This window comes from Thunnus maccoyii, chromosome 1 (genome assembly GCF_910596095.1).
Source record: "Thunnus maccoyii chromosome 1, fThuMac1.1, whole genome shotgun sequence".
NCBI classification, from domain to species: Eukaryota; Metazoa; Chordata; class Actinopteri; order Scombriformes; family Scombridae; genus Thunnus; species Thunnus maccoyii.
The window spans coordinates 868,289-894,736 of record NC_056533.1 but is presented as its reverse complement, the minus strand read 5'-3'; the positions used below and the strand labels follow the sequence as shown (position 1 = coordinate 894,736).

The 26,448-nt window shown below is 43.8% G+C and overlaps 1 protein-coding gene across 9 annotated transcripts in view; it reads left to right on the top strand.

Annotated features, from left to right (window-relative positions):
- The window catches only part of adamts17 (ADAM metallopeptidase with thrombospondin type 1 motif, 17), a 626,422-nt gene that overhangs the window by 137,625 nt on the left and 462,349 nt on the right, over positions 1-26,448 (top strand). For all 9 annotated transcript variants that reach the window (XR_006096576.1, XR_006096581.1, XM_042414307.1 and 6 more), the window contains exon 7: positions 25,054-25,097. Coding sequence is in view for 7 of the 9 variants with exons in the window: in XM_042414307.1 (XP_042270241.1) it covers positions 25,054-25,097 (44 nt within the window). In the remaining 2 variants the exon portion in view is untranslated. The remainder of the gene's footprint in view (positions 1-25,053; positions 25,098-26,448) is intronic.

Below are 26,448 nucleotides of genomic sequence, written 5' to 3'. Positions count from 1 at the left end.
GGGGGGGGATGGGTAAAGTAAACATCTACTCCATTTCCAAGGATGCTTTGCGATTTTCACACCTCAGCAGGGAGCAGTCAACATCGGTCCCTCATTGGCGGAGACGCTCCTGCACAGCCATGACATCACCACCCCTTTATAAGCGGGCACGCCCGAAATACACGTCTTTCCCATGTCACTGAGCTCGGGGTAACTCCTGTTCCCCTGTGAGTTAGCTTGACTACCCCACGAACATGTTTTCCCCTCATCGAAGACTCCCCTCGTCGGACGAGACGAGACTTTTCCCGTGTTCACCCGAACACATTCCTGGAGCCGAGAGAGACCGCTGCTGCAACCAGCGTCCTCAAATTCCCCCGAGAAAGAGGAAATGAAGTTACTTACATTCCTTTTTTCCGCAGGTTTCACTTCACTCAGCTGGCCGACAGACCCGCTGATTCTCTCCGCTTTAACCTAAATAGCAATTCGGGACTCGGTGCTCCGTTTGGATCTAAACAGAGACCCGGGGTTAGCTGAGAGGCTAGCAGAGGCTAACTGGTTGTGCTTCTTTCGGTCATGCTGCAATTAACGCTCCGCTGCTGCCTGTTCTCCGCTTTAACCTAAATAACAAATCGGGACTCGGTGCTCCGTTTGGATCTAAACAGAGAGCCGGGGTTAGCTGAGTGGCTAGCAGAGGCTAACTGGTTGTGCTTCTTTCGGTCATGCTGCAGTTAACGCTCCGCTGCTGCCTGTTTGCTGCCTGTTCTCCGCTTTAACCTAAATAACAAATCGGGACTCGGTGCTCCGTTTGGATCTAAACAGAGAGCCGGGGTTAGCTGAGAGGCTAGCAGAGGCTAACTGGTTGTGCTTCTTTCGGTCATGCTGCAATTAACGCTCCGCTGCTGCCTGTTCTCGGCTTTAACCTAAATAACAAATCGGGACTCGGTGCTCCGTTTGGATCTAAACAGAGAGCCGGGGTTAGCTGAGAGGCTAGCAGAGGCTAACTGGTTGTGCTTCTTTCGGTCATGCTGCAGTTAACGCTCCGCTGCTGCCTGTTTGCTGCCTGTTAGTTGTGTTCACCACGCTAGACTATTTTGTGTTTGTCCCGCTCGGGACTACTGTGTTTGTGCTGCCGTGAGTGAGAAAGTAAACTGATTTGTCGATCTGAAACCAGACAACGTGCGTTACAGACTGCTGTCCGTACTTGCGCTCTCTGTGGAAAAAGAACCGCTTCTCTCTCTCTCACGATCGTTTTCCCTACTCCCTCTTGTGACTAACACTACACTCACGCGCGCACAGATACACGCACCGACATCGTTTTGCACATCTGATGGTCAGATAACGTCGGACAAAAGTGTCCAACCTGCAAGTGTCCAACCCTGTGCAAAGCTGTTTGTGTTTTGTTTGGTAGAATTAGATTTTAGAATAGCTATTTATTGAATGAAGCATTTGTTAACTTTGTTAATTTTGCTGAGTTTAATTAACACTGTTATATCTTTAAAGAGAAGTTCTTTAGTCATTATTGGTAACATATTGTGAAAAGTGGCTGATTGAAGGAGTCAGAGCTCGAATTCAACCCTTCTTTGTTCACCCTTGAATGATTATCTCTCAGATATTAACATTCTAGGTGAACTCCCATTTATGAGATTACCTTGTTCGGTTATTGGTCCCGGTTTCGGGATGGTGCTTCGTATTTGTTAGTTCATATTAATAATTCTGTTATTTGTTATAATTATTTATTATTGATAATTGATAATTATAGCAAATAATCAACTGTGTTCCTTGCAGATCCTACAGTTGGTGCCTGAATTATTGATTAAGGTTAACAATATTTTGATTTCATAATCCATAATTGTCTGTGAGCAGAGGGGTGGGCTCACAGAGAGACACTGGTTAGTATTATGTGTCAAAAGACTCTCACACTGATCATCTCCAAACGTTTTCTTGGTTCCCAGAAGCTTAGCTGACTGCGCTGCCGCCCGCTGTGCGCAAGGGCGCGAAGGCCCGTCCAACGCTGCTTGCAGCTTTAATTATTATTATTATTCCTCCGAAACAAACGCATTTTTGAGGGCCTAAACATGCACGAAAACTCATGAAAATTTGCACAGATGTCAGGACTGGCGAAAATTTCGATATTTTATGGGTCTCGAAATAAAGCGGGACAAAATGGCTTGACAGCGCCACCTAGAAAGTCAAGAAAATTGAGCCCCTCGATACAGATTGTCGTAGGAGAACGAAATTCGGTATGCATATGTATCATGACCAGACGCACCAAAAAGTCTCAAGGACACATAGCCTAACTCCAACAGGAAGTCGGCCATTTTGTATCAAAGTTGAAATTTTGCACCGATTTTGTCATTTCCAGCCCGCATACTTTAACGAACTCCTCCTAGAGATTTGACCCCAGGACTTTCAAATTCGGTCCGTATCATCTACAGGCATAGGAGATTAAAAGTTGCTAAAACAATTCTCATTAGTCTTTCCTAGGGGGCGTGGCTGGGCGGCGAATTTCGATCCTTCGCCATGAAAAATGAAACGGCTATAACTCCGGCATACATGATCCTAAGAGAGCCAAACCTTTTGTGCTTCATAAGAGTCCCGCCCTGAACGGGTCCATGTGACAATACAGGATATGAGTCATAGCGCCACCTCCTGGCAACAGGAATTTACATGTTTTACGCTCTGACGCCCTGTGGGCAGCACGGTGATGGAATCCAGCTGAAATTTACTGAGAATAGCCTCAAGACCTTGGAGATCTTATATTATGAAGTTGGTGACCCTTCGTTGAAAGGTGTTGCCATGGCGACGCGGCGAATTTCGATGTGACGCCATGAAATTTCGATGCCTTATAACGTGACTCCACGTGGTCTGATCTTTTCCAAATTTCATATGCTTGTTAAGAGTCCCAATCTGAACACATGTTCAGTCTCATATTTAGCGAAAGTCATAGCGCCACCTACTGGCAACAGGAAGTATCATGCGTCGTACTTTGTCTAATTACTCCTAGGAAATTTGGCTGATGCACCTGAAATTAAGTCAGCTAATAAACAAGACCTTGGTGATGCTACATTTGGCAGCTCATGACCCAAAACTGAATGCTGTTACCATGGCGACACATCCTTCGCCATGAAATATGATACTGTTTTTCAGGGAGAAGGGATTGCTCTACAGTCATGAAACTTGACACACATGTCTAGAGTGATGTCAGCTAAAATCCTATGTGGTCGCTTTGAATGGGCGTGGCAAAATGGCTCAACAGCGCCCCCTTTAAAATTTCAAAATTGCAGCCCCGCCTTCCAGATTAACGTAGAGAGATGAAATTCACAGGGCACATGTATAATGTCAACACGCACAAAAAAGCCTCTTGAAGCCTTATTGTAAGTTGAACAGGAAGTCGGCCATCTTGAAAAACTGGTCAATTTTCGCCTTTTTTTGGCCATTTCGCATACCTTGTATTTTAACGCACTCCTCCTACAGATTTCATCGTAAGGACTTCAAAATCAGTGTGTGTCATCTAGAGTAGTGTATGATCATGATGGTTTGGCCGTGGCGTGGCGTTGAGTTTTGATGTTTCGCCATGACAGAGGAAATTGATATAACTTGAGTGTACATGGTTGGATCTGCCTCAAACTTTACACAACAAGTCACTGACAAAAGCCCTTCGACTGAGCGTCACTTCGACATGCGCTGGGGTGCGAGGGCCCGATCATCGCTGCTTGCAGCTTTAATTATTATTATTATTATTATTCCTCCGAAACAAACGCATTTTTGAGGGCCTAAACATGCACGAAAACTCATGAAAATTTGCACAGATGTCAGGACTGGCGAAAATTTCGATATTTTATGGGTCTCGAAATAAAGCGGGACAAAATGGCTCGACAGCGCCACCTAGAAAGTCAAGAAAATTGAGCCCCTCGATACAGATTGTCGTAGGAGAACGAAATTTGGTATGCATATGTATCATGACCAGACGCACCAAAAAGTCTCAAGGGCACATAGCCTAACTCCAACAGGAAGTCGGCCATTTTGTATCAAAGTTGAAATTTTGCACCGATTTTGTCATTTCCAGCCCGCATACTTTAACGAACTCCTCCTAGAGATTTGACCCCAGGACTTTCAAATTCGGTCCGTATCATCTACAGGCATAGGAGATTAAAAGTTGCTAAAACAATTCTCATTAGTCTTTCCTAGGGGGCGTGGCTGGGCGGCGAATTTCGATCCTTCGCCATGAAAAATGAAACGGCTATAACTCCGGCATACATGATCCTAAGAGAGCCAAACCTTTTGTGCTTCATAAGAGTCCCGCCCTGAACGGGTCCATGTGACAATACAGGATATGAGTCATAGCGCCACCTCCTGGCAACAGGAAGTTACATGTTTTACGCTCTGACACCCTGTGGGCAGCACGGTGATGGAATCCAGCTGAAATTTACTGAGAATAGCCTCAAGACCTTGGAGATCTTATATTATGAAGTTGGTGACCCTTCGTTGAAAGGTGTTGCCATGGCGACGCGGCGAATTTCGATGTGACGCCATGAAATTTCAATGCCTTATAACTTGACTCCACGTGGTCTGATCTTTTCCAAATTTCATATGCTTGTTAAGAGTCCCAATCTGAACACATGTTCAGTCTCATATTTAGCGAAAGTCATAGCGCCACCTACTGGCAACAGGAAGTATCATGCGTCGTACTTTGTCTAATTACTCCTAGGAAATTTGGCTGATGCACCTGAAATTAAGTCAGCTAATAAACAAGACCTTGGTGATGCTACATTTGGCAGCTCATGACCCAAAACTGAATGCTGTTACCATGGCGACACATCCTTCGCCATGAAATATGATACTGTTTTTCAGGGAGAAGGGATTGCTCTACAGTCATGAAACTTGACACACATGTCTAGAGTGATGTCAGCTAAAATCCTATGTGGTCGCTTTGAATGGGCGTGGCAAAATGGCTCAACAGCGCCCCCTTTAAAATTTCAAAATTGCAGCCCCGCCTTCCAGATTAACGTAGAAAGATGAAATTCACAGGGCACATGTATAATGTCAACACGCACAAAAAAGCCTCTTGAAGCCTTATTGTAAGTCGAACAGGAAGTCGGCCATCTTGAAAAACTGGTCAATTTTCGCCTTTTTTTGGCCATTTCGCATACCTTGTATTTTAACGCACTCCTCCTACAGATTTCATCGTAAGGACTTCAAAATCAGTGTGTGTCATCTAGAGTAGTGTATGATCATGATGGTTTGGCCGTGGCGTGGCGTTGAGTTTTGATGTTTCGCCATGACAGAGGAAATTGATATAACTTGAGTGTACATGGTTGGATCTGCCTCAAACTTTACACAACAAGTCACTGACAAAAGCCCTTCGACTGAGCGTCACTTCGACATGCGCTGGGGTGCGAGGGCCCGATCATCGCTGCTTGCAGCTTTAATTATTATTATTATTATTATTCCTCCGAAACAAACGCATTTTTGAGGGCCTAAACATGCACGAAAACTCATGAAAATTTGCACAGATGTCAGGACTGGCGAAAATTTCGATATTTTATGGGTCTCGAAATAAAGCGGGACAAAATGGCTCGACAGCGCCACCTAGAAAGTCAAGAAAATTGAGCCCCTCGATACAGATTGTCGTAGGAGAACGAAATTTGGTATGCATATGTATCATGACCAGACGCACCAAAAAGTCTCAAGGGCACATAGCCTAACTCCAACAGGAAGTCGGCCATTTTGTATCAAAGTTGAAATTTTGCACCGATTTTGTCATTTCCAGCCCGCATACTTTAACGAACTCCTCCTAGAGATTTGACCCCAGGACTTTCAAATTCGGTCCGTATCATCTACAGGCATAGGAGATTAAAAGTTGCTAAAACAATTCTCATTAGTCTTTCCTAGGGGGCGTGGCTGGGCGGCGAATTTCGATCCTTCGCCATGAAAAATGAAACGGCTATAACTCCGGCATACATGATCCTAAGAGAGCCAAACCTTTTGTGCTTCATAAGAGTCCCGCCCTGAACGGGTCCATGTGACAATACAGGATATGAGTCATAGCGCCACCTCCTGGCAACAGGAAGTTACATGTTTTACGCTCTGACGCCCTGTGGGCAGCACAGTGATGGAATCCAGCTGAAATTTACTGAGAATAGCCTCAAGACCTTGGAGATCTTATATTATGAAGTTGGTGACCCTTCGTTGAAAGGTGTTGCCATGGCGACGCGGCGAATTTCGATGTGACGCCATGAAATTTCAATGCCTTATAACTTGACTCCACGTGGTCTGATCTTTTCCAAATTTCATATGCTTGTTAAGAGTCCCAATCTGAACACATGTTCAGTCTCATATTTAGCGAAAGTCATAGCGCCACCTACTGGCAACAGGAAGTATCATGCGTCGTACTTTGTCTAATTACTCCTAGGAAATTTGGCTGATGCACCTGAAATTAAGTCAGCTAATAAACAAGACCTTGGTGATGCTACATTTGGCAGCTCATGACCCAAAACTGAATGCTGTTACCATGGCGACACATCCTTCGCCATGAAATATGATACTGTTTTTCAGGGAGAAGGGATTGCTCTACAGTCATGAAACTTGACACACATGTCTAGAGTGATGTCAGCTAAAATCCTATGTGGTCGCTTTGAATGGGCGTGGCAAAATGGCTCAACAGCGCCCCCTTTCAAATTTCAAAATTGCAGCCCCGCCTTCCAGATTAACGTAGAAAGATGAAATTCACAGGGCACATGTATAATGTCAACACGCACAAAAAAGCCTCTTGAAGCCTTATTGTAAGTCGAACAGGAAGTCGGCCATCTTGAAAAAAATGGTACATTTTCGCCTTTTCTTGGCCATTTCGCATACCTTGTATTTTAAAGAACTCCTCCTACAGAATCCATCGTAAGGACTTAAAAATCAGTGTGTGTCATCTAGACTAGTGTATGATCATGATGGTTTGGCCGTGGCGTGGCGTTGAGTTTTGATGTTTCGCCATGACAGAGGAAATTGATATAACTTGAGTGTACACGGTTGGATCTGCCTCAAACTTTACACAACAAGTCACTGACAAAAGCCCTTGGACTGAGCGTCACTTCGACATGCGCTGGGGTGCGAGGGCCCGATCATCGCTGCTTGCAGCTTTAATTAGGGCCTGAGCCCAAAGGGCGAAGACCCTATTGTTTTTCGTGCGTTTGTTTCTTTATTAGGGCCTGAGCCCAAAGGGCGAAGACCCTATTGTTTTTCGTGCGTTTGTTTCTTTATTAGGGCCTGAGCCCAAAGGGCGAAGACCCTCTTGTTTTTCGTGTGTTTGTTTGTTTCTTATTATTAGGGCCTGAGCCCAAAGGGCGAAGACCCTATTGTTTTTCGTGCGTTTGTTTCTTTATTATTATTATTCTTTCTTTCTTGTTACGCGACTTTAACTCTAAATTTGACCCCCTAAACATGCTCAAAAACTCACCAAATTTGGCACGCACATCAGGAATGGTGAAAAATTTGATAAAATGTAAAAATTAAACCCCAAAGTGCCAAAATGTGCTCTCTAGCGCCACCTATGTATCTAAAACGGCCACCACGGCCCGTAGGAATGTCGTAGAGAGATCGAACCAAAACCCAATTATTCGTCTCATCAAGACCTACAAATCATACGCTGACACCCCTGACCTAAATCCAACAGGAAATCTGCAATGTCAATTTCAAAGTATGATTTTTTGCCAATTTTGGACCTTGAATAAACGCTATCTCCTCCTAGGGCGTTAATGGTATCGGCTTCAAACTTTAATACATGACTTATCACACTGTGTTGAGCAAAAGTTATTAAAAACTTTGTAATAACTCGAACGGTTTAGATTTAGTAAGCCCTGAAAGTTGGAGTGCGACATTACACCTTACAATGTAAACCAATGGGGAGGCAAATTCTGGGCATGGACTTTGTGCCAAACTGGGGCATCTGGCGTCTAAACTATAAGTCCGACCACTTTCAAACCTGTATCAATGGATTCGCGACGAAAATTCCTACAAAAAAATGATATTTTTATGTAGGATTTGGCCAAAGTTATGGGATTTATGAGGATTTTTCACAAGAAGATCACTTTGAAATCTTTCCTTCCAACTGTGAGGGAGAGAGAGAGAATGGGAGGGGGGGGATGGGTAAAGTAAACATCTACTGCCTGTGACAGAAGCCCTTGGACTGCACCACACTCCACTTACTTAGTGCTTTCACACATGTGACAGCAGTGTTCAATCCTTACTTCTTTTCAAGGAGCGCATGTGCTCCTAAATGAAAGAAATTAGGAGCATACATATAACTTTAGGAGCACACTGAAAAATGTTCAAGTAAGAGTTTCTTACAGAAAACAATTCATTTCATACATATTTACAATTTATCACATACATATTTAAACTCTGTGTGTGTGTGTGTGTGTGTGTGTGTGTGTGTGTGTGTGTGTGTGTGTATGTAAATCACAATTAGCTGTTTTTAGGGGTGCTTGTTTATGGCAAAAATTATAATCACAATCAGTTTTGTTCAATATTGAGATCATGATTATTTAACATGATTACTTTTTGACTGTCATCTTCTGCAATTGCTGTTGTTCATACATGCACATATTTTTTCTAACTTGGCTGAGGAGACTATTACACATCTAATCATATATTGTAGTAATGATTAAGAAAAAGTATAGCCTATATGAGGGAAAAACTCAGGAAGGCTGGAGCTCCGGAGCTCCGTATTAAAACTGTAATGGACCTGCCATGAGGGTGGAGCAAACTCCATTTCCAAGAATGCTTTGCGATTTTCACACCTCAGCAGGGAGCAGTCAACATCGGTCCCTCATTGGCGGAGACGCTCCTGCACAGCGGAGCGTCCTGAGGACGCAGCCATGACATCACCACCCCTTTATAAGCGAGCACGCCCGAAATATACGTCTTTCCCATGTCACTGAGCTAGGGTTAACTCCTGTTCCCCTGTGAGTTAGCTTGACTACCCCACGAACATGTTTTCCCCTCATCGAAGACTCCCCTCGTCGGACGAGACGAGACTTTGCCCGTGTTCACCCGAACACATTCCTGGACCCGAGAGAGACCGCTGCTGCAACCAGCGTCCTCAAATTCCCCCGGAGAAAGAGGAAATGAAGTTACTTCGGGATAACGTGGACCGGCTCTGCCCTGCGCGTCTTCGCCGAGTCATCTCTGCTGTTCTCTCCGCCACTCCACTCAGAGCCAGCTGCCGTGTTTTCGCCGACCTGTTTTACCTTGATGGTCACGGTGTTTTTTCCGCAGGTTACACTTCACTCAGCTGGCCGACAGACCCGCTGATTCTCTCCGCTTTAACCTAAATAGCAATTCGGGACTCGGTGCTCCGTTTGGATCTAAACAGAGAGCCGGGGTTAGCTGAGAGGCTAGCAGAGGCTAACTGGTTGTGCTTCTTTCGGTCATGCTGCAGTTAACGCTCCGCTGCTGCCTGTTTGCTGCCTGTTAGTTGTGTTCAACACGCTTGACTATTTTGTGTTTGTCCCGCTCGGGACTACTGTGTTTGTGCTGCCGTGAGTGAGAAAGTAAACTGATTTGTCGATCTTAAACCAGACAACGTGCGTTACAGACTGCCGTCCATACGTGCGCTCTCTGTGGAAAAAGAACCGCTTCTCTCTCTCTCACGATCGCTCTCCCTCCTCCCTCTCTTGTGACTAACACCATACTCACGCGCGCACAGATACACGCACCGACATCGTTTTGCACATCTGATGGTCAGATAACGTCGGACAAAAGTGTCCAACCTGCAAGTGTCCAACCCTGTGCAAAGCTGTTTGTGTTTTGTTTGGTAGAATTAGATTTTAGAATAGCTGTTTATTGAATGAAGCATTTGTTAACTTTGTTAATTTTGCTAAGTTTCATAAACACTGTTATATCTGTAAAGAGAAGTTCTTTAGTCATTATTGGTAACATATTGTGAAAAGTGGCTGATTGAAGGAGTCAGAGCTCGAATTCAACCCTTCTTTGTTCACCCTTGACTGATTATCTCTCAGATATGAACATTCTAGGTGAACTCCCATTTATGAGACTACCTTGCTCGGTTATTGGCCCCGGTTTCGGGGTGGTGCTTCGTATCTGTTAGTTCATATTAATAATTCTGTTAATTGTTATAATTAATTATTATTGATAATTGATAATTATAGCAAATAATTAACTGTGTTCTTCGCAGATTCCTACAGTTGGTACCTGAATTACTGATTAAGGTTAACAATATTTTGATGTCATAATTCATAATCGTCTGTGAACGGAGGGGTGGGCTCACAGAGAGACACTGGTTAGTATTGTGTGTAAAAAGACTCTCACACTGATCATCTCCAAACGCTTTCTTGGTTCCCACAAGCTCAACTGACTGCGCCGCGGCTCGCTGTGCGCAAGGGCGCGAAGGCCCGTTCAACGCTGCTTGCAGCTTTAATTATTATTATTATTTCAACTCTTTGACCTCAAATAACTTCTACAAACGTGTACCAAAACTCACCAAAATTGGCGTGCGCGTCAGTTCTGGTGAAAATCGCAGATTTTATGGGTCTCGCAAAAAACGTGGGGAAAAATGGCTCAACAGCGCCACCTAGAAAATTAAGAAAAGCGAGCCCCACGATACAGATCGTCGTAGAACAATGAAGTTTGGTGTGCTTATATATCATGACCAGACGCACCAAAAACTCTCTTGGAGCCATACCCTAAATCCAACAGGAAGTCGGCCATTTTGGTTCAAAGTTGCCATTTTCAGGCCAATTTTGCCGTTTTTAGCCCACGTACTTTAACGAACTCCTCCGAGGGATTTGACCCCAGCAACTTGAAATTCGGTCAGTATCATCTACAGACCTGGGAGATGAAAAGTTATCAAAACGGTGAGTTTTCGACATTGCCGAGGGGGTGTGGTCGGGCGGCGAATTTCGATCCTTCGCCGTGAAAATTCAAACGGCTATAGCTCCGGCATGCACGATCCTAAGAGACCCAAACCTTTTGTGCTTGGAAAGAGTCCTGTCCTGAACACATCCATGTGTCAATATTGGATGTAAGTCATAGCGCCACCTACTGGCAACAGGAAGTTACATGTTTTACACTTTGACGCTCTGTGGGTGGCACGGTGATGGGATCCACCTCAAATTTACTCAGAATAGCCTAAAGACCTTGGAGATGGTATATTATGAAGTTGGTGAGTTTTCGTCGAAAGGTGTTGCCATGACGACGCGGCGAATTTCGATGTCTCGCCATGAAATTTCAAAGCCTTATAACTTGACTCCACATGGTCTGATCTTTTCCAAATTTCATATTCTTGTTAAGAGTCCCGGTCTGAACACATTGTCAGGCCCATATTTAGTGAGAGTCGTAGCGCCACCTACTGGCAACAGGAAGTATCATGCGTCGTTCTTTGTTGTATTGCTCCTAGGAAATTTGGCCGATGCACCTGAAATTGACTCAGCTAAGATGTAAGACCTTGGTGATGCTACATTGGGCAGCTCATGACCCATGACCAAACGCCGTTGCCATGGCGACACATCCTTCGCCATGAAATATGATACTGTATTTTAGGGATAAGGGATGGGTCTACAGTCACGAAACTTGGCACACATGTCTGGAGCGACACCAGCTAAAATCCTGGATAGGTCATTTGCATAGACGTGACAATATGGCTCAACAGCGCCCCCTTGACAATTTCAAAATGGTAGCCCCGCCTTCCAGACGAACGTAGGAAAATGAAATTCGGGAGGCTTATGTATCATGTCAAGACGCACAAAAAAGCCGCTTGGAGCCATATCGTAAGTCCTACAGGAAGTCGGCCATCTTGATAAAAGTGGTCATTTTTCGCGTTTTTTTGACCATTTCGCATACCTTGTATTTTAACGAACTCCTCCTACAGAATTCATGGTAACGACTTCAAAATCAGTGTGTGTCATCTACACTAGTGTGTGATCAAAAGTTATCAAAACATTTACTTAGCATTGAAGCGTGTGGCCGTGGCGTGGCGTTGAGTTTTGATGTTTCGCCATGACAGGTGAAAGTCCTATAAGTTTAGTGTAAATGCTCGAGTCTACACCAAACTTTTCATGTTTGATAAGACTCCCAGCCTGAACACGTCTAAATAGCAATATTCAGTCAGTGATGAAAACCGGCTCCATAGCGCCCCCTACGACATTTCAATGCAGCAGCCCCTGCAGCATGCAGAGTAGGTGATTGAGGATGTGACGTTAATCTCCCCTTGCAATGTCTGAAAACAGCCCAGGTCTGGGGACATGTATATGCCCGTGACAGAAGCCCTTCACCAGCGCCGAGCCCCGACATACGCAAGGACGCGAGGGCCCGATCATCGCTGCTTGCAGCTTTAATTATTATTAGGGCCCGAGCACCGACCGGTGCGAAGCCCTATTGAAACTGAAGGAGTTATTAGGGCCCGAGCACCGACCGGTGCGAAGCCCTATTGAAACTGAAGGAGTTATTAGGGCCCGAGCACCGACCGGTGCGAAGCCCTATTGAAACTGAAGGAGTTATTAGGGCCCGAGCACCGACCGGTGCGAAGCCCTATTGAAACTGAAGGAGTTATTATTATTCCTCCGAAACAAACGCATTTTTGAGGGCCTAAACATGCACGAAAACTCATGAAAATTTGCACAGATGTCAGGACTGGCGAAAATTTCGATATTTTATGGGTCTCGAAATAAAGCGGGACAAAATGGCTCGACAGCGCCACCTAGAAAGTCAAGAAAATTGAGCCCCTCGATACAGATTGTCGTAGGAGAACGAAATTCGGTATGCATATGTATCATGACCAGACGCACCAAAAAGTCTCAAGGACACATAGCCTAACTCCAACAGGAAGTCGGCCATTTTGTATAAATGTTGAAATTTTGCACCGATTTTGTCATTTCCAGCCCGCATACTTTAACGAACTCCTCCTAGAGATTTGACCCCAGGACTTTCAAATTCGGTCCGTATCATCTACAGGCATAGGAGATTAAAAATTGCTAAAACAATTCTCATTAGTCTTTCCTAGGGGGCGTGGCTGGGCGGCGAATTTCGATCCTTCGCCATGAAAAATGAAACGGCTATAACTCCGGCATACATGATCCTAAGAGAGCCAAACCTTTTGTGCTTCATAAGAGTCCTGCCCTGAATGGGTCCATGTGACAATACAGGATATGAGTCATAGCGCCACCTCCTGGCAACAGGAAGTTACATGTTTTACGCTCTGACGCCCTGTGGGCAGCACGGTGATGGAATCCAGCTGAAATTTACTGAGAATAGCCTCAAGACCTTGGAGATCTTATATTATGAAGTTGGTGACCCTTCGTTGAAAGGTGTTGCCATGGCGACGCGGCGAATTTCGATGTGACGCCATGAAATTTCAATGCCTTATAACTTGACTCCACGTGGTCTGATCTTTTCCAAATTTCATATGCTTGTTAAGAGTCCCAATCTGAACACATGTTCAGTCTCATATTTAGCGAAAGTCATAGCGCCACCTACTGGCAACAGGAAGTATCATGCGTCGTACTTTGTCTAATTACTCCTAGGAAATTTGGCTGATGCACCTGAAATTAAGTCAGCTAATAAACAAGACCTTGGTGATGCTACATTTGGCAGCTCATGACCCAAAACTGAATGCTGTTACCATGGCGACACATCCTTCGCCATGAAATATGATACTGTTTTTCAGGGAGAAGGGATTGCTCTACAGTCATGAAACTTGACACACGTCTAGATTGATGTCAGCTAAAATCCTATGTGGTCGCTTTGAATGGGCGTGGCAAAATGGCTCAACAGCGCCCCCTTTAAAATTTCAAAATTGCAGCCCCGCCTTCCAGATTAACGTAGAAAGATGAAATTCACAGGGCACATGTATAATGTCAACACGCACAAAAAAGCCTCTTGAAGCCTTATTGTAAGTCGAACAGGAAGTCGGCCATCTTGAAAAAAATGGTACATTTTCGCCTTTTCTTGGCCATTTCGCATACCTTGTATTTTAAAGAACTCCTCCTACAGAATCCATCGTAAGGACTTAAAAATCAGTGTGTGTCATCTAGACTAGTGTATGATCATGATGGTTTGGCCGTGGCGTGGCGTTGAGTTTTGATGTTTCGCCATGACAGAGGAAATTGATATAACTTGAGTGTACACGGTTGGATCTGCCTCAAACTTTACACAACAAGTCACTGACAAAAGCCCTTGGACTGAGCGTCACTTCGAAATGCGCTGGGGTGCGAGGGCCCGATCATCGCTGCTTGCAGCTTTAATTATTATTACAACTCTTTGACCTCAAATAACTTCTACAAACGTGTACCAAAACTCACCAAAATTGGCGTGCGCGTCAGTTCTGGTGAAAATCGCAGATTTTATGCGTCTCGCAAAAAATGCGGGGAAAAATGGCTCGACAGCGCCACCTAGAAAATTAAGAAAAGCGAGCCCCACGATACAGATCATCGTAGAACAATGAAATTTGGTGTGCTTATATATCATGACCAGACGCACCAAAAACTCTCTTGGAGCCATACCCTAAATCCAACAGGAAGTCGGCCATTTTGGTTCAAAGTTGCGATTTTCGGGGGTTTTCAGGGCGTTTTTAGCCCGCGTACTTTAACGAACTCCTCCTAGGGATTTGACCTCAGCAACTTGAAATTCGGTCAGTATCATCTACAGACCTGGGAGATGAAAAGTTATCAAAACGGTGAGTTTTTGACATTGCTGAGGGGGTGTGGTCGGGCGGCGAATTTCGATCCTTCGCCGTGAAAATTCAAACGGCCATAACTCCGGCATGCACGATCCTAAGAGACCCAAACCTTTTGTGCTTGGAAAGAGTCCCGTCCTGAACACATTCCTGTGTCAATATTGGATGTAAGTCATAGCGCCACCTACTGGCAACAGGAAGTTACATGTTTTACACTTTGACGCTCTGTGGGTGGCACGGTGATGGGATCCACCTCAAATTTACTCAGAATAGCCTAAAGACCTTGGAGATGGTATATTATGAAGTTGGTGACTTTTCGTCGAAAGGTGTTGCCATGACGACGCGGCGAATTTCAATGTCTCGCCATGAAATTTCAAAGCCTTATAACTTGACTCCACATGGTCTGAACTTTTCCAAATTTCATATTCTTGTTAAGAGTCCCGGTCTGAACACATTGTCAGGCCCATATGTAGTGAGAGTCATAGCGCCACCTACTGGCAACAGGAAGTATCATGCGTCGTTCCCCGTTGTATTACTCCTAGGAAATTTGGCCGATGCACCTGAAATTGACTCAGCTAAGATGTAAGACCTTGGTGATGCTAGATTTAGCAGGTCATGACCCATGACCAAACGCCGTTGCCATGGCGACACATCCTTCGCCATGAAATACGATGCTGTATTTTAGGGACAAGGGATGGGTTTCGTTTCACAAAGCAGGTTCAACAAACTCTGAGTCTAATCCTGAACTCTGAGTTGATCTACTCTGAGATAGAAAACTCTGAGTTTCCGGTTCCAGAACAGCTGATTTGAGTCAGTTTAATCAACTCGGAGTAGTTTCACCTGGAGTTAAGCGCGTGCACCACAACTATAAAAAGCCAGCATCAATGGAGCCCCGATTCAACGAGTCACCATGGCAACGGGGAAGAGGATGGCTGCGTTTTTCACCCCACTAGAACTAGACATCTTAATTCGCTCATACGACGAGTTTGAGCATGTTTTCAGAAAGAAGTGCAACACCGCTGCAGCTGCAAAAGAGAGGGAGACGGCTGCTGCTCGGTCAATGCGTAAGTTTAAATGTAGTCCTTTGTAATCACAATAATATTACAGAGGAAAACTGCTTGAATGGTCGCCTATTAATTTATTTCATTTAGGTCCAAGCGCACTTGGCAGCAGTTTAGGATGAAATTTAAAAACATTGTTCAAACAGGTGAGACCTCAGCGTAATCTCATGGGGGTACCTCATTTTGATCATGTTTTACATTGTAAAGTAAATATTAAGTGGCTGTTTGACTGTGCAGTTGTTTTATCCCCAACATAATGCTAGTTTCACACACATAAATGTCTTCTCATCTACATCATGTTCTGTTAAATAATTAATCCTATTTAAACTAATACAGACTTCTACTCAGCCAACAGAAAGAAGGCAGATGCCCGTAAAACGGGTGGTGGTCCAGCACCGCCACCTCTAACGGAGGCAGAGGAGCTGGCCCTAAGCCAGAATTTAGGAAGGCCAGTGGCTGGCTCCGACATTGTACAAAAAACTTTTGCAAACTGTTTGCAAAGAAACGCAGCGCAACACACAATATCTGCTGGGATGTGAGAGCATGACTACCATTGGTAATGTTGCAAATGTAAAGATGGCTTAGGTTGTGTATGTAGATGATGGACTGTGACGTGAAATGGTACCGCTCAAAAAGATAATGGCTGGAAATGCTAGAACATCTATGCGCGGTCTGATAACCATCTCTCAACGAATATTTAATTCTCTGCGCAGTAATGCTGCACCTTCATCCACGGGATCGTTATCAAAAGGACATGCCATGTTAGTGAAAAAAAGTCGCCACTTACTGTGCCTAATGGACTTCTAATATACTGACTCTGATTTTTTTTATTTATTTTTTTTTTTTTTTTAATGATTTTTTTAAATGACAGACGGCAGAACTAGGCTACGCCAAAACTCGCCTGCTGCATGAATGAATGAGGAAATCAAATGGAGTGTGTGGCTCTGAAAGAGGGCGGAGACTGAGAGAAACTCGAGGTTGATTGAGAAAAACCTGGTCCCGACCAGGTTAGATTCATAGAGTCTGTTGCTACGGTAACTGACCGAGAGCTTAAGTTACCCCTCTCTCTGAAACAGGCTAGAGTTATCCCTCTTTCTCTGGTTTGAGTTACCTCCCTTTTTGAAACGGAAAACTCAGAGTTTCCCTCATTTCAGGGTTAACAGACTCTGAGTTTTCACTAAACCTGCTTTGTGAAACGTACCCCAGGTCTGGGGACATCTATATGCCCGTGACAGAAGCCCTTCACCAGCGCCGAGCCCCGGCATACGCAAGGACGCGAGGGCCCGATCATCGCTGCTTGCAGCTTTAATTAGGGCCCGAGCGCTGACCAGCGCGAAGCCCTCTTGTTTCCCAAGGAATTATTATTATTATTATTATTAGGGCCCGAGCACCTACCGGTGCGAAGCCCTATTGTAATTCAAGGAATTCTTCTCTATTATTATTATTCTTCCGAAACGAACGCATTTTTGAGGGCCTAAACGTGCACGAAAAGTTGTTAAACTTTGCACATACATCAGAAGTGGTGAAAAATTTGATATTTTATGGGTCTCGCAAAAAGGCGGGGCAAAATGGCTCGATAGCGCCCCCTAGGAAATTAGGAAAATTGAGCCCCTCGATACAGATTGTCGTAGGAGAACGAAATTCAGTATGCATATGTATCATGACCAGTCGCACCAAAAAGTCTCTTGGACACATACCCTAACGCCAACAGGAAGTCGGCCATTTTGTGTCAAAGTTGCGATTTTGACACCGATTTGGTCATTTCCAGCCTGCATACTTTAACGAACTCCTCCTAGAGATTTGACCTCAGCCACTTGGAATTCGGTCTGTATCATCTACAGACATAGGAGATTAAAAGTTATCAAAACGGTGAGTTTTCGTCATTGCCAAGGGGGCATGGCTGGGGGGTGAAATTCGATCCTTCGCCATGAAATTTGAAACGGCCATAACTCCGGCATACATGATCCCAAGAGACCCAAACCTTTTGTGATTGATTAAGAGTCCTGCCCTGAACACATCCATGTGACAATATTGGATCTGAGTCATAGTGCCACCTACTGGCAACAGGAAGTTACATGTTTTACGCTCCGACGCCCTGTGGGTAGCACAGTGATTGGATCCACCTCAAATTTACTCAGAATAGCCTAAAGACCATGGAGTTTGTACATTATGAAGTTGGTGACTTTTCGCTGAAAGATGTTGCCATGGCGACGCGGCGAATTTCGATGTCTCGCCATGAAATTTCAAAGCCTTATATCTTGACTCCACGTGGTCTGATCTTTTCCAAATTTCATATGCTTGTTAAGAGTCCCGGTCTGAACACATGCTCAGTCTCATATTTAGCGAAAGTCATATCGCCACCTACTGGCAACAGGAAGTATCATGCGTCGTTCTTTGTTGTATTACTCCTAGGAAATTTGGCCGATGCATCTGAAAGTGACTCAGCTAAGATGTAAGACCTTGGTGATGCTACATTGGGCAGGTCATGACCCATGACCAAATGCCGTTGCCATGGCGACACATCCTTCGCCATGAAATACGATGCTGTATTTTAGGGACAAGGGATGGGTTTACAGTCACAAAACTTGGCACACATGTCTGGAGCGACACCAGTTAAAATCCTGGATCGGTCATTTGCATAGACGTGACAATATGGCTCAACAGCGCCCCCTTGACAATTTCAAAATTGTAGCCCCGCCTTCCAGATTAACCTAGGAAAAAGAAATTCAGGAGGCTTATGTATCATGTCAAGACGCACAAAAAAGCCTCTTGGAGCCGTATCGTAAGTCCTACAGGAAGTCGGCCATCTTGATAAAAGTGGTCATTTTTCGCGTTTTTTTGGCCATTTCGCATACCTTGTATTTTAACAAACTCCTCCTACAGAATTCATGGTAACGACTTCAAAATCAGTGTGTGTCATCTACAGTAGTGTGTGATCAAAAGTTATCAAAAGATTTAGTTATCATTGAAGCGTGTGGCCGTGGCGTGGCGTTGAGTTTTGATGTTTCGCCATGACAGGCGAAATTGCTATAAGTTTAGTGTAAATGCTCGAGTCTACACCAAACTTTACATGTTTGATAAGACTCCCAGCCTGAACACGTCTAAATAGCAATATTCAGTCAGTGATGAAAACTGGCTCCATAGCGCCCCCTACGACATTTCAATGCAGCAGCCCCTGCAGCAGGCAGAGTAGGTGATTGAGGATGTGACGTTAATCTCCACTTGCAATGTCTGAAAACAGCCCAGGTCTGGGGACATCTATATCCCTGTGACAGAAGCCCTTCACCAGTGCCGAGCCACGACATACGCAAGGACGCGAGGGCCCGATCATCGCTGCTTGCAGCTTTAATTATTATTATTATTTCAACTCTTTGACCTCAAATAACTTCTACAAACGTGTACCAAAACTCACCAAAATTGGCGTGCGCGTCAGTTCTGGTGAAAATCGTAGATTTTATTGGTCTTGCAAAAAATGCGGGGAAAAATGGCTCGACAGCGCCACCTAGAAAATTAAGAAGAGCGAGCCCCACGATACAGATCGTCGTAGAACAATGAAATTTGGTGTGCTTATATATCATGACAAGACGCACCAAAAACTCTCTTGGAGCCATACCCTAAATCCAACAGGAAGTCGGCCATTTTGGTTCAAAGTTGCCATTTTCAGGCCAATTTTGCCGTTTTTAGCCCGCGTACTTTAACGAACTCCTCCTAGGGATTTGACCTGAGCAACTTGAAATTCGGTCAGTATCATCTACAGACCTGGGAGATGAAAAGTTATCAAAACGGTGAGTTTTCGACATTGCCAAGGGGGTGTGGTCGGGCGGCGAATTTCGATCCTTCGCCGTGAAAATTCAAACGGCCATAACTCCGGCATGCACGATCCTAAGAGACCCAAACCTTTTGTGCTTGGAAAGAGTCCCGTCCTGAACACATTCCTGTGTCAATATTGGATGTAAGTCATAGCGCCACCTACTGGCAACAGGAAGTTACATGTTTTACACTTTGACGCTCTGTGGGTGGCACGGTGATGGGATCCACCTCAAATTTACTCAGAATAGCCTAAAGACCTTGGAGATCCGATTTTATGAAGTTGGTGACTTTTCGTCGAAAGGTGTTGCCATGACGATGCGGCGAATTTCGATGTCTCGCCATGAAATTTCAAAGCCCTATAACTTGACTCCACATGGTCTGATCTTTTCCAAATTTCATATGCTTGTTAAGAGTCCCGGTCTGAACACATTGTCAGGCCCATATTTAGTGAGAGTCATAGCGCCACCTACTGGCAACCGGAAGTATCATGCGTCGTTCTTTGTTGTATTGCTCCTAGGAAATTTGGCCGATGCACCTGAAATTGACTCAGCTAAGATGTAAGACCTTGGTGATGCTACATTTAGCAGGTCATGACCCATGACCAAACGCCGTTGCCATGGCGACACATCCTTCGCCATGAAATACGATGCTGTATTTTAGGGACAAGGGATGGGTTTACAGTCACAAAACTTGGCACACATGTCTGGAGCGACACCAGTTAAAATCCTGGATAGGTCATTTGCATTGACGTGACAATATGGCTCAACAGCGCTCCCTTGAAAATTTCAAAATTGTAGCCCCGCCTTCCAGATTAACCTATGAAAATGAAATTCAGGAGGCTTATGTATCATGTCAAGACGCACAAAAAAGCCTCTTGGAGCCATATTGTAAGTCCTACAGGAAGTCGGCCATCTTGATAAAAGTGGTCATTTTTCGCGTTTTTTGGACCATTTGGCATACCTTGTATTTTAATGAACTCCTCCTACAGAATTCATGGTAACGACTTCAAAATCAGTGTGTGTCATCTACAGTAGTGTGTGATCAAAAGTTATCAAAAGATTTATTTATCATTGAAGCGTGTGGCCGTGGCGTGGCGTTGAGTTTTGATGTTTTGCCATGACAGGCGAAATTGCTATAACTTTAGTGTAAATGCTGGAGTCTACACCAAACTTTACATGTTTGATAAGACTCCCAGCCTGAACACGTCTAAATACCAATATTCAGTCAGTGATGAAAAGTGGCTCCATAGCGCCCCCTACGACATTTCAATGCAGCAGCCCCTGCAGCAGGCAGAGTAGGTGATTGAGGATGTGACGTTAATCTCCCCTTGCACTGTCTGAAAACAGCCCAGGTCTGGGGACATCTATATCCCTGTGACAGAAGCCCTTCACCAGTGCCGAGCCCCGACATACGCAAGGACGCGAGGGCCCGATCATCGCTGCTTGCAGCTTTAATTATTCTTACAACTGTTTGACCTGCGTGCGCGTCAGTTCTGGTGAAAATTTCAGATTTTATGGGTCTCACAAAAAATGAGGGGAAAAATGGTTCGACAGAGCCACCTAGAAAATTAAGAAAAGCGAGCCCCATGATACAGATCGTCGTAGAACAATGAAATTTGGTGTGCATATATATCATGACCAGATGCACCAAAAACTCTCTTGGAGCCATACCCTAAATCCAACAGGAAGTCGGCCATTTTGGTTCAAAGTTGCCATTTTGACGCCAATTTTGCCGTTTTTAGCCCGCGTACTTTAACAAACTCTTCCTAGGGATTTGACCTCAGCAACTTGAAATTCGGTCAATATCATCTACAGACCTGGGAGATGAAAAGTTATCAAAACGGTGAGTTTTCGACATTGCCAAGGGGGTGTGGTCGGGCGGCGAATTTCGATCCTTCGCCGTGAAAATTCAAACGGCCATAACGATCCTAAGAGACCCAAACCTTTTGTGCTTGGAAAAAGTCCCGCCCTGAACACATCCATGTGTCAATACTGGATCTGAGTCATAGTGCCACCTACTGGCAACATGAAGTTACATGTTTTACACTTTGACACCCTGTGGGTAGCACGGTGATCGGATCCACCTCAAATTTCCTCAGAATAGCCTCAGAATAGCGACTTTCTGTCGAAAGTTGTTGCCATGACAACGCGGCAAATTTCGATGTATGAAATTTCAAAGCCTTATATGTTGACTCCACATGGTCTGATCTTTTCCAAATTTCATATGCTTGTTAAGAGTCCCGGTCTGAACACATGTTCAGGCCCATATTTAGTGACAGTCATAGCACCACCTACTGTCGACATGAAATAACATGCATCATACTTTGTCTAATTACTCCTAGTACATTTTGCCAATGCACCTGAAATTGACTCAGCTAAGATGTAAGACATTGGTGATTCTACATTCGGCAGCTCATGACCCATAATCAAACACCATTGCCATGGCAACACATTCTTCACCACAAAGTACAAAGCTGTTTTTAAGGGGCTAGACATGCTTGAAAAGTCACAAAACTTTGCACACGACAGGTCTTAAACTTTGTAATATCGAATAGGTAGCGGGCATGGGTGTGGCAGAATGGCTCGACAGCACCCCCTACAATATTTCAACGAAGCAGCCCCCGCGCCACGTTAAACCTACATGTATGAAAATTGGTACACACATGTATCATGCCAGGGTGCACAAAAAAGTCTCTTGGACAGCTTAAACCAAACAGGAAGTTGGCCATTTTGAATTTAGTTCTCAATTTTGGTGATTTTGCATGCATTGTATTTTAACGAACTCCTCCTACAGAAGTCATCATAACGATTTCAAAATCAGTGTATGTCATCTAGACTAGTTTATGATAAGAAGTTATTAAAAGATTTAGCTATTGTTGAAGTGCATGACTGTGGAGTGGGGTTGAGTTTTGATGACAGAGGACAGAGGAAATTGCTATAACTTAAGTGTAAATGCTCCAATCTGCACCAAACTTCACATTTTTGATAAGACTCCAGGCCTGAACACATCTACATGACAATATTCAGTCAGTGATACAAACTGGCTCAATAGCGCCACCTACAATATTTCAACGAGGCAGCCCCTGCTGCACATTAAACATGTCTGAAAATTGGTACACACATGTATCATGCCGGGGCACACAAAAAAGTCTCATGTACCCATAGCGTAAACCCCATAGGAAGTCGGCCATTTTGAATTGACTGTTCAGTTTTTGTGATTTATATGCCTTGTATTTTAATGAACTCCTCCTACAGAATGGATCATAACGACTTCAAAATCAGTGTGACAAAGTTGATTTGCGTTTCCATTACTGGTTTTACCCGGTTTTGCCTGAGATTGCCATCTCAGGAGTTGAGCCTATGCACCCCTGACCCAATTCCAGGCAGGTAGAAATGATGACTCGCCAAACATGGTCACACCTAAGATTTGGTCAGCTAAGTTGTAAGAAGTTGATGATGCTAAATGATGAAACTTTTGGGTTTCATCAAAAGCTGATGCCATGGCGACGCAGTATTTGCCATGAAACAGGAAGCTGTGTTTGAGAGGCTAGGGGTGCTCAAAAACTCACACAACTTGGCACACACATCAGATGGAGTATATTTATTTGTCTGATATGGTTTTTGGACTCGGGTGTGGCAAAATGACTCGAGGGCTCCCCCTAGAAAATTTCAAAGTCAAAGCCCAAAGTCAAATTTGACATAGATGAATGAAATTTGGTAGGCACATGTATCATGTCCAGACGCACAAAAAAGCCTTTTGGAGCCATACCCTAAGTCCAATAGGCATTTTGAATTTACTTTGCGATTTTTGTGCACTTTTTGCCATTTCCAGGCCTTGTATTTTAGCAAACTCCTCCTAGAGATTTCAACACCGTTGCCATAGCAATGCAGTGAATTTCAATGTTTCACCATGAAACAGGAAGTTGTATCTTGAATGTACATTGTCAAACCTGCACCAAATTTTTCATGCTTGATAAGAGTCCTGGCCTGAACACATCGTCATGTCAATTTTGAATCATAGTCATAGCGCCACCTACTGCCAACAGGAGGTTAGCCTTATATAACAAACATCATTCGATTTACACGGAATTTACATGGTGTGGTCTACACATCGTATACAGCAACATAGTGTATAGTTAGAGGGTGTTCTCTAGCACCACATAGTGGACACAGGAAGTGATATTTAACTCCGTGCAACGTCCGATATTTATGAAAATGCGGATGTATTTCAGTCAGCCTCCACCAAATATATTGTGGCATTAATGACCCTCTTGTGGAGAGCCGCCCTCCAGCAGCAGGACATTCAGCCTTATGTGACAAACGTTATCCAATTCACTTGAAATTTATAAGGTATGGTCGACAATTGATATACAGCAACATGATGTATAATTGGTGGATGTTGTCTAGCGCCACATAGGGCACACAGGAAATGATATTTAACTTGTTCGTGCAAAGTCTGATAACAGGCTGATCCTGAAAACAACTGCATGCATGCAATAAAAGCCCTTCAACTGCAGCATGCCCTGACAAACATGGAGGTGCGGGGGCCTGATCATCGCTGTTTGCAGCTTTAATTTGCCTTTACATCTCTGTCACTAACATACATACAGTACAGCCTGTTTGTTTCCTGCAGGCTCTAATGTCACAGTACATACACATTTGTTTACAGAGACAGGGATACGCTTACTCCAGCTAACTCTATTTCACATCACATTAGTACACATTAGTAGCTCTTTCTCATGTTGTTGAGTGATAGCAATTTTTGGTTGCAATTTTTGGTTGTCTATGTTGGATGGTTTGCAATTCCACTTTTTTTGTGTTATAATTAATGGACAATGCCAGGCTACTTTACCTCCACAAAACCATGAAAAGTCTTGTAACCATGCAATGTCCTGGAGATGTTTAAAGGATATTCCAAGAACAAAGTCGTTTACCTTACAGGAATATTGTAGATGTTAAGAAAATTGTCCTGGGGAGTTACAGGGGAATGTTACTTTGTAAACATATGACTGTTCTCATAACCTTAAAAGACAAGAAATCATTCCATTGGTTTCAAGGATATCACTTTTCTAGAGTGGGATTTACTCAGCCCTGGGCTAAAAGCAGGAGTATCCCAAGAAATTGTAAGAGTAATTGGGGGTCCAGAGGTAATGAAACTGTAAGCTCTTGGCTAACAGGAGTCTTAAGATGCCAGTATGCTTCATCAGAAGTGCTTGTTAGATAGGTGAACCTTTGAATGTGTGCCATCATCCCTATGTTTAGATGATTATTGCATTCCCCTCTCCAAAACAGCATACTTTTCACCTGCTTTTGAGTTTTGCCAGGTGGAGCAGCTATAACCACTTTTGCCTTCCAACATGGATGGTTACCTTGTTGTTTTCTGGCATGACCAAGCACTTGTCTAGTGTGGGTGGATTCTACATCAACAGTTGACTAATTCAAAAAAAAAAAATCAGTGCTGTAGACTTGGTACCAGAGTAGTTTGTAAATAGACTGAGTAAAGTTGTTTTTGTCTCTCTTTCAGGACAGATTTCTGTGTTCATAAAGACGAACCCTGTGATACTGTGGGTGAGTACCACACACACACACACACACACACACATACACGTGCGCGCGCACACACACACACACACACACACACACACGTCTCTGTGTGAAATCATTTCTTTTCATCATCACTTATTTACTTAACCTACCTTTCAAGATACTCAGTTGCCATGACACTTGAACACACACTCTCTCTTGCTCTCTCTCGATTTTTTTCTTTCTCCTTCACTCTCACACATTTGTACTCCTGTACTTGTGAGGACCCCTCTTGACATAATGCATCTCTATCCCTAGCTGGCCTCTAACCCTAACCTTAACTATCACAACTAAGTGCCTAACCCCAGTGCCTCACCCTACATTTACTGCTACCCAAATCTAACTGACTGTAGATCTACAGTAAAGCCAAGTCGTGGCCATCAAACAGCCCTTTTAAGAAGAGGAATGGTCAAAATTTCCCCACTTTATATAAAATGTATTCACTCCCAAGGTTTAAAATGCAAATTGGTCCTCACAAATAAACTTAGCACAAATAAACTTGTTGTTGTTTTTCAACAGTGAGGTTTCACAAAGTCTGAGAGAGAGATACACAAATTTCCCACCTTTGTGTGCAACAGTGAAGTTACATGAGAGACGGACACACAAATTTCCTACCGGTGTGTGTGATACTGAAGTTACAACTACAAACTGCATGTTACAAGTACGTCTTGTTTTTATGTGTGAATCCGATTGGTCAAATGCAGAGTCAGTCTGTCCAATCAGAGGGCAGATGGTTCTGTTGCGTTCATCCCCCTGCAGGTCTTGAAAGATGGATGATGGCTCTCCTGCAACCCAGGTGGGTTTAATTGTACTTGAGGATGCTGTAGATATTAATGGTTAACACTTAATGTGTTGTGCATTTAGCTTGTAGTTAGTACGCTGCTATTGTAAGGCAATGTGGTTGTCCAGATGCATATTCTCAAGCTCAGGAACACCGCTTTATGTACCCAAATAGAATAGTAATGTAGCTTTCTGTTAGCAAATGTCTCCTAGCATTACCAAAGTAACAGCATCAACGCTGGTAGGAACTTTTCAAGCTGAAGGCAAACCAAGAATAATGACATGTCATGTACCATAATTACACATAGTTAGACATGAAAACTAGTCCACTCCTTAGTATTTACAATTTTGTGGATTTAGGACAGTCTAGCCCCTGTGGGATTACAGAAGCTTTGTTGTAAATGTGACAATAGTATCAGGTTTATATTGGCTTGCGCCCCAAGATAAAGTTAGAGTTAGCTATTAGCTTATATTAGGTAACCTTGATGATAACAGTAAAACAGTAAATTTGCAGAATGTTGATTGTATTTTCTGTGCTGAGAATGATTTGCATTTT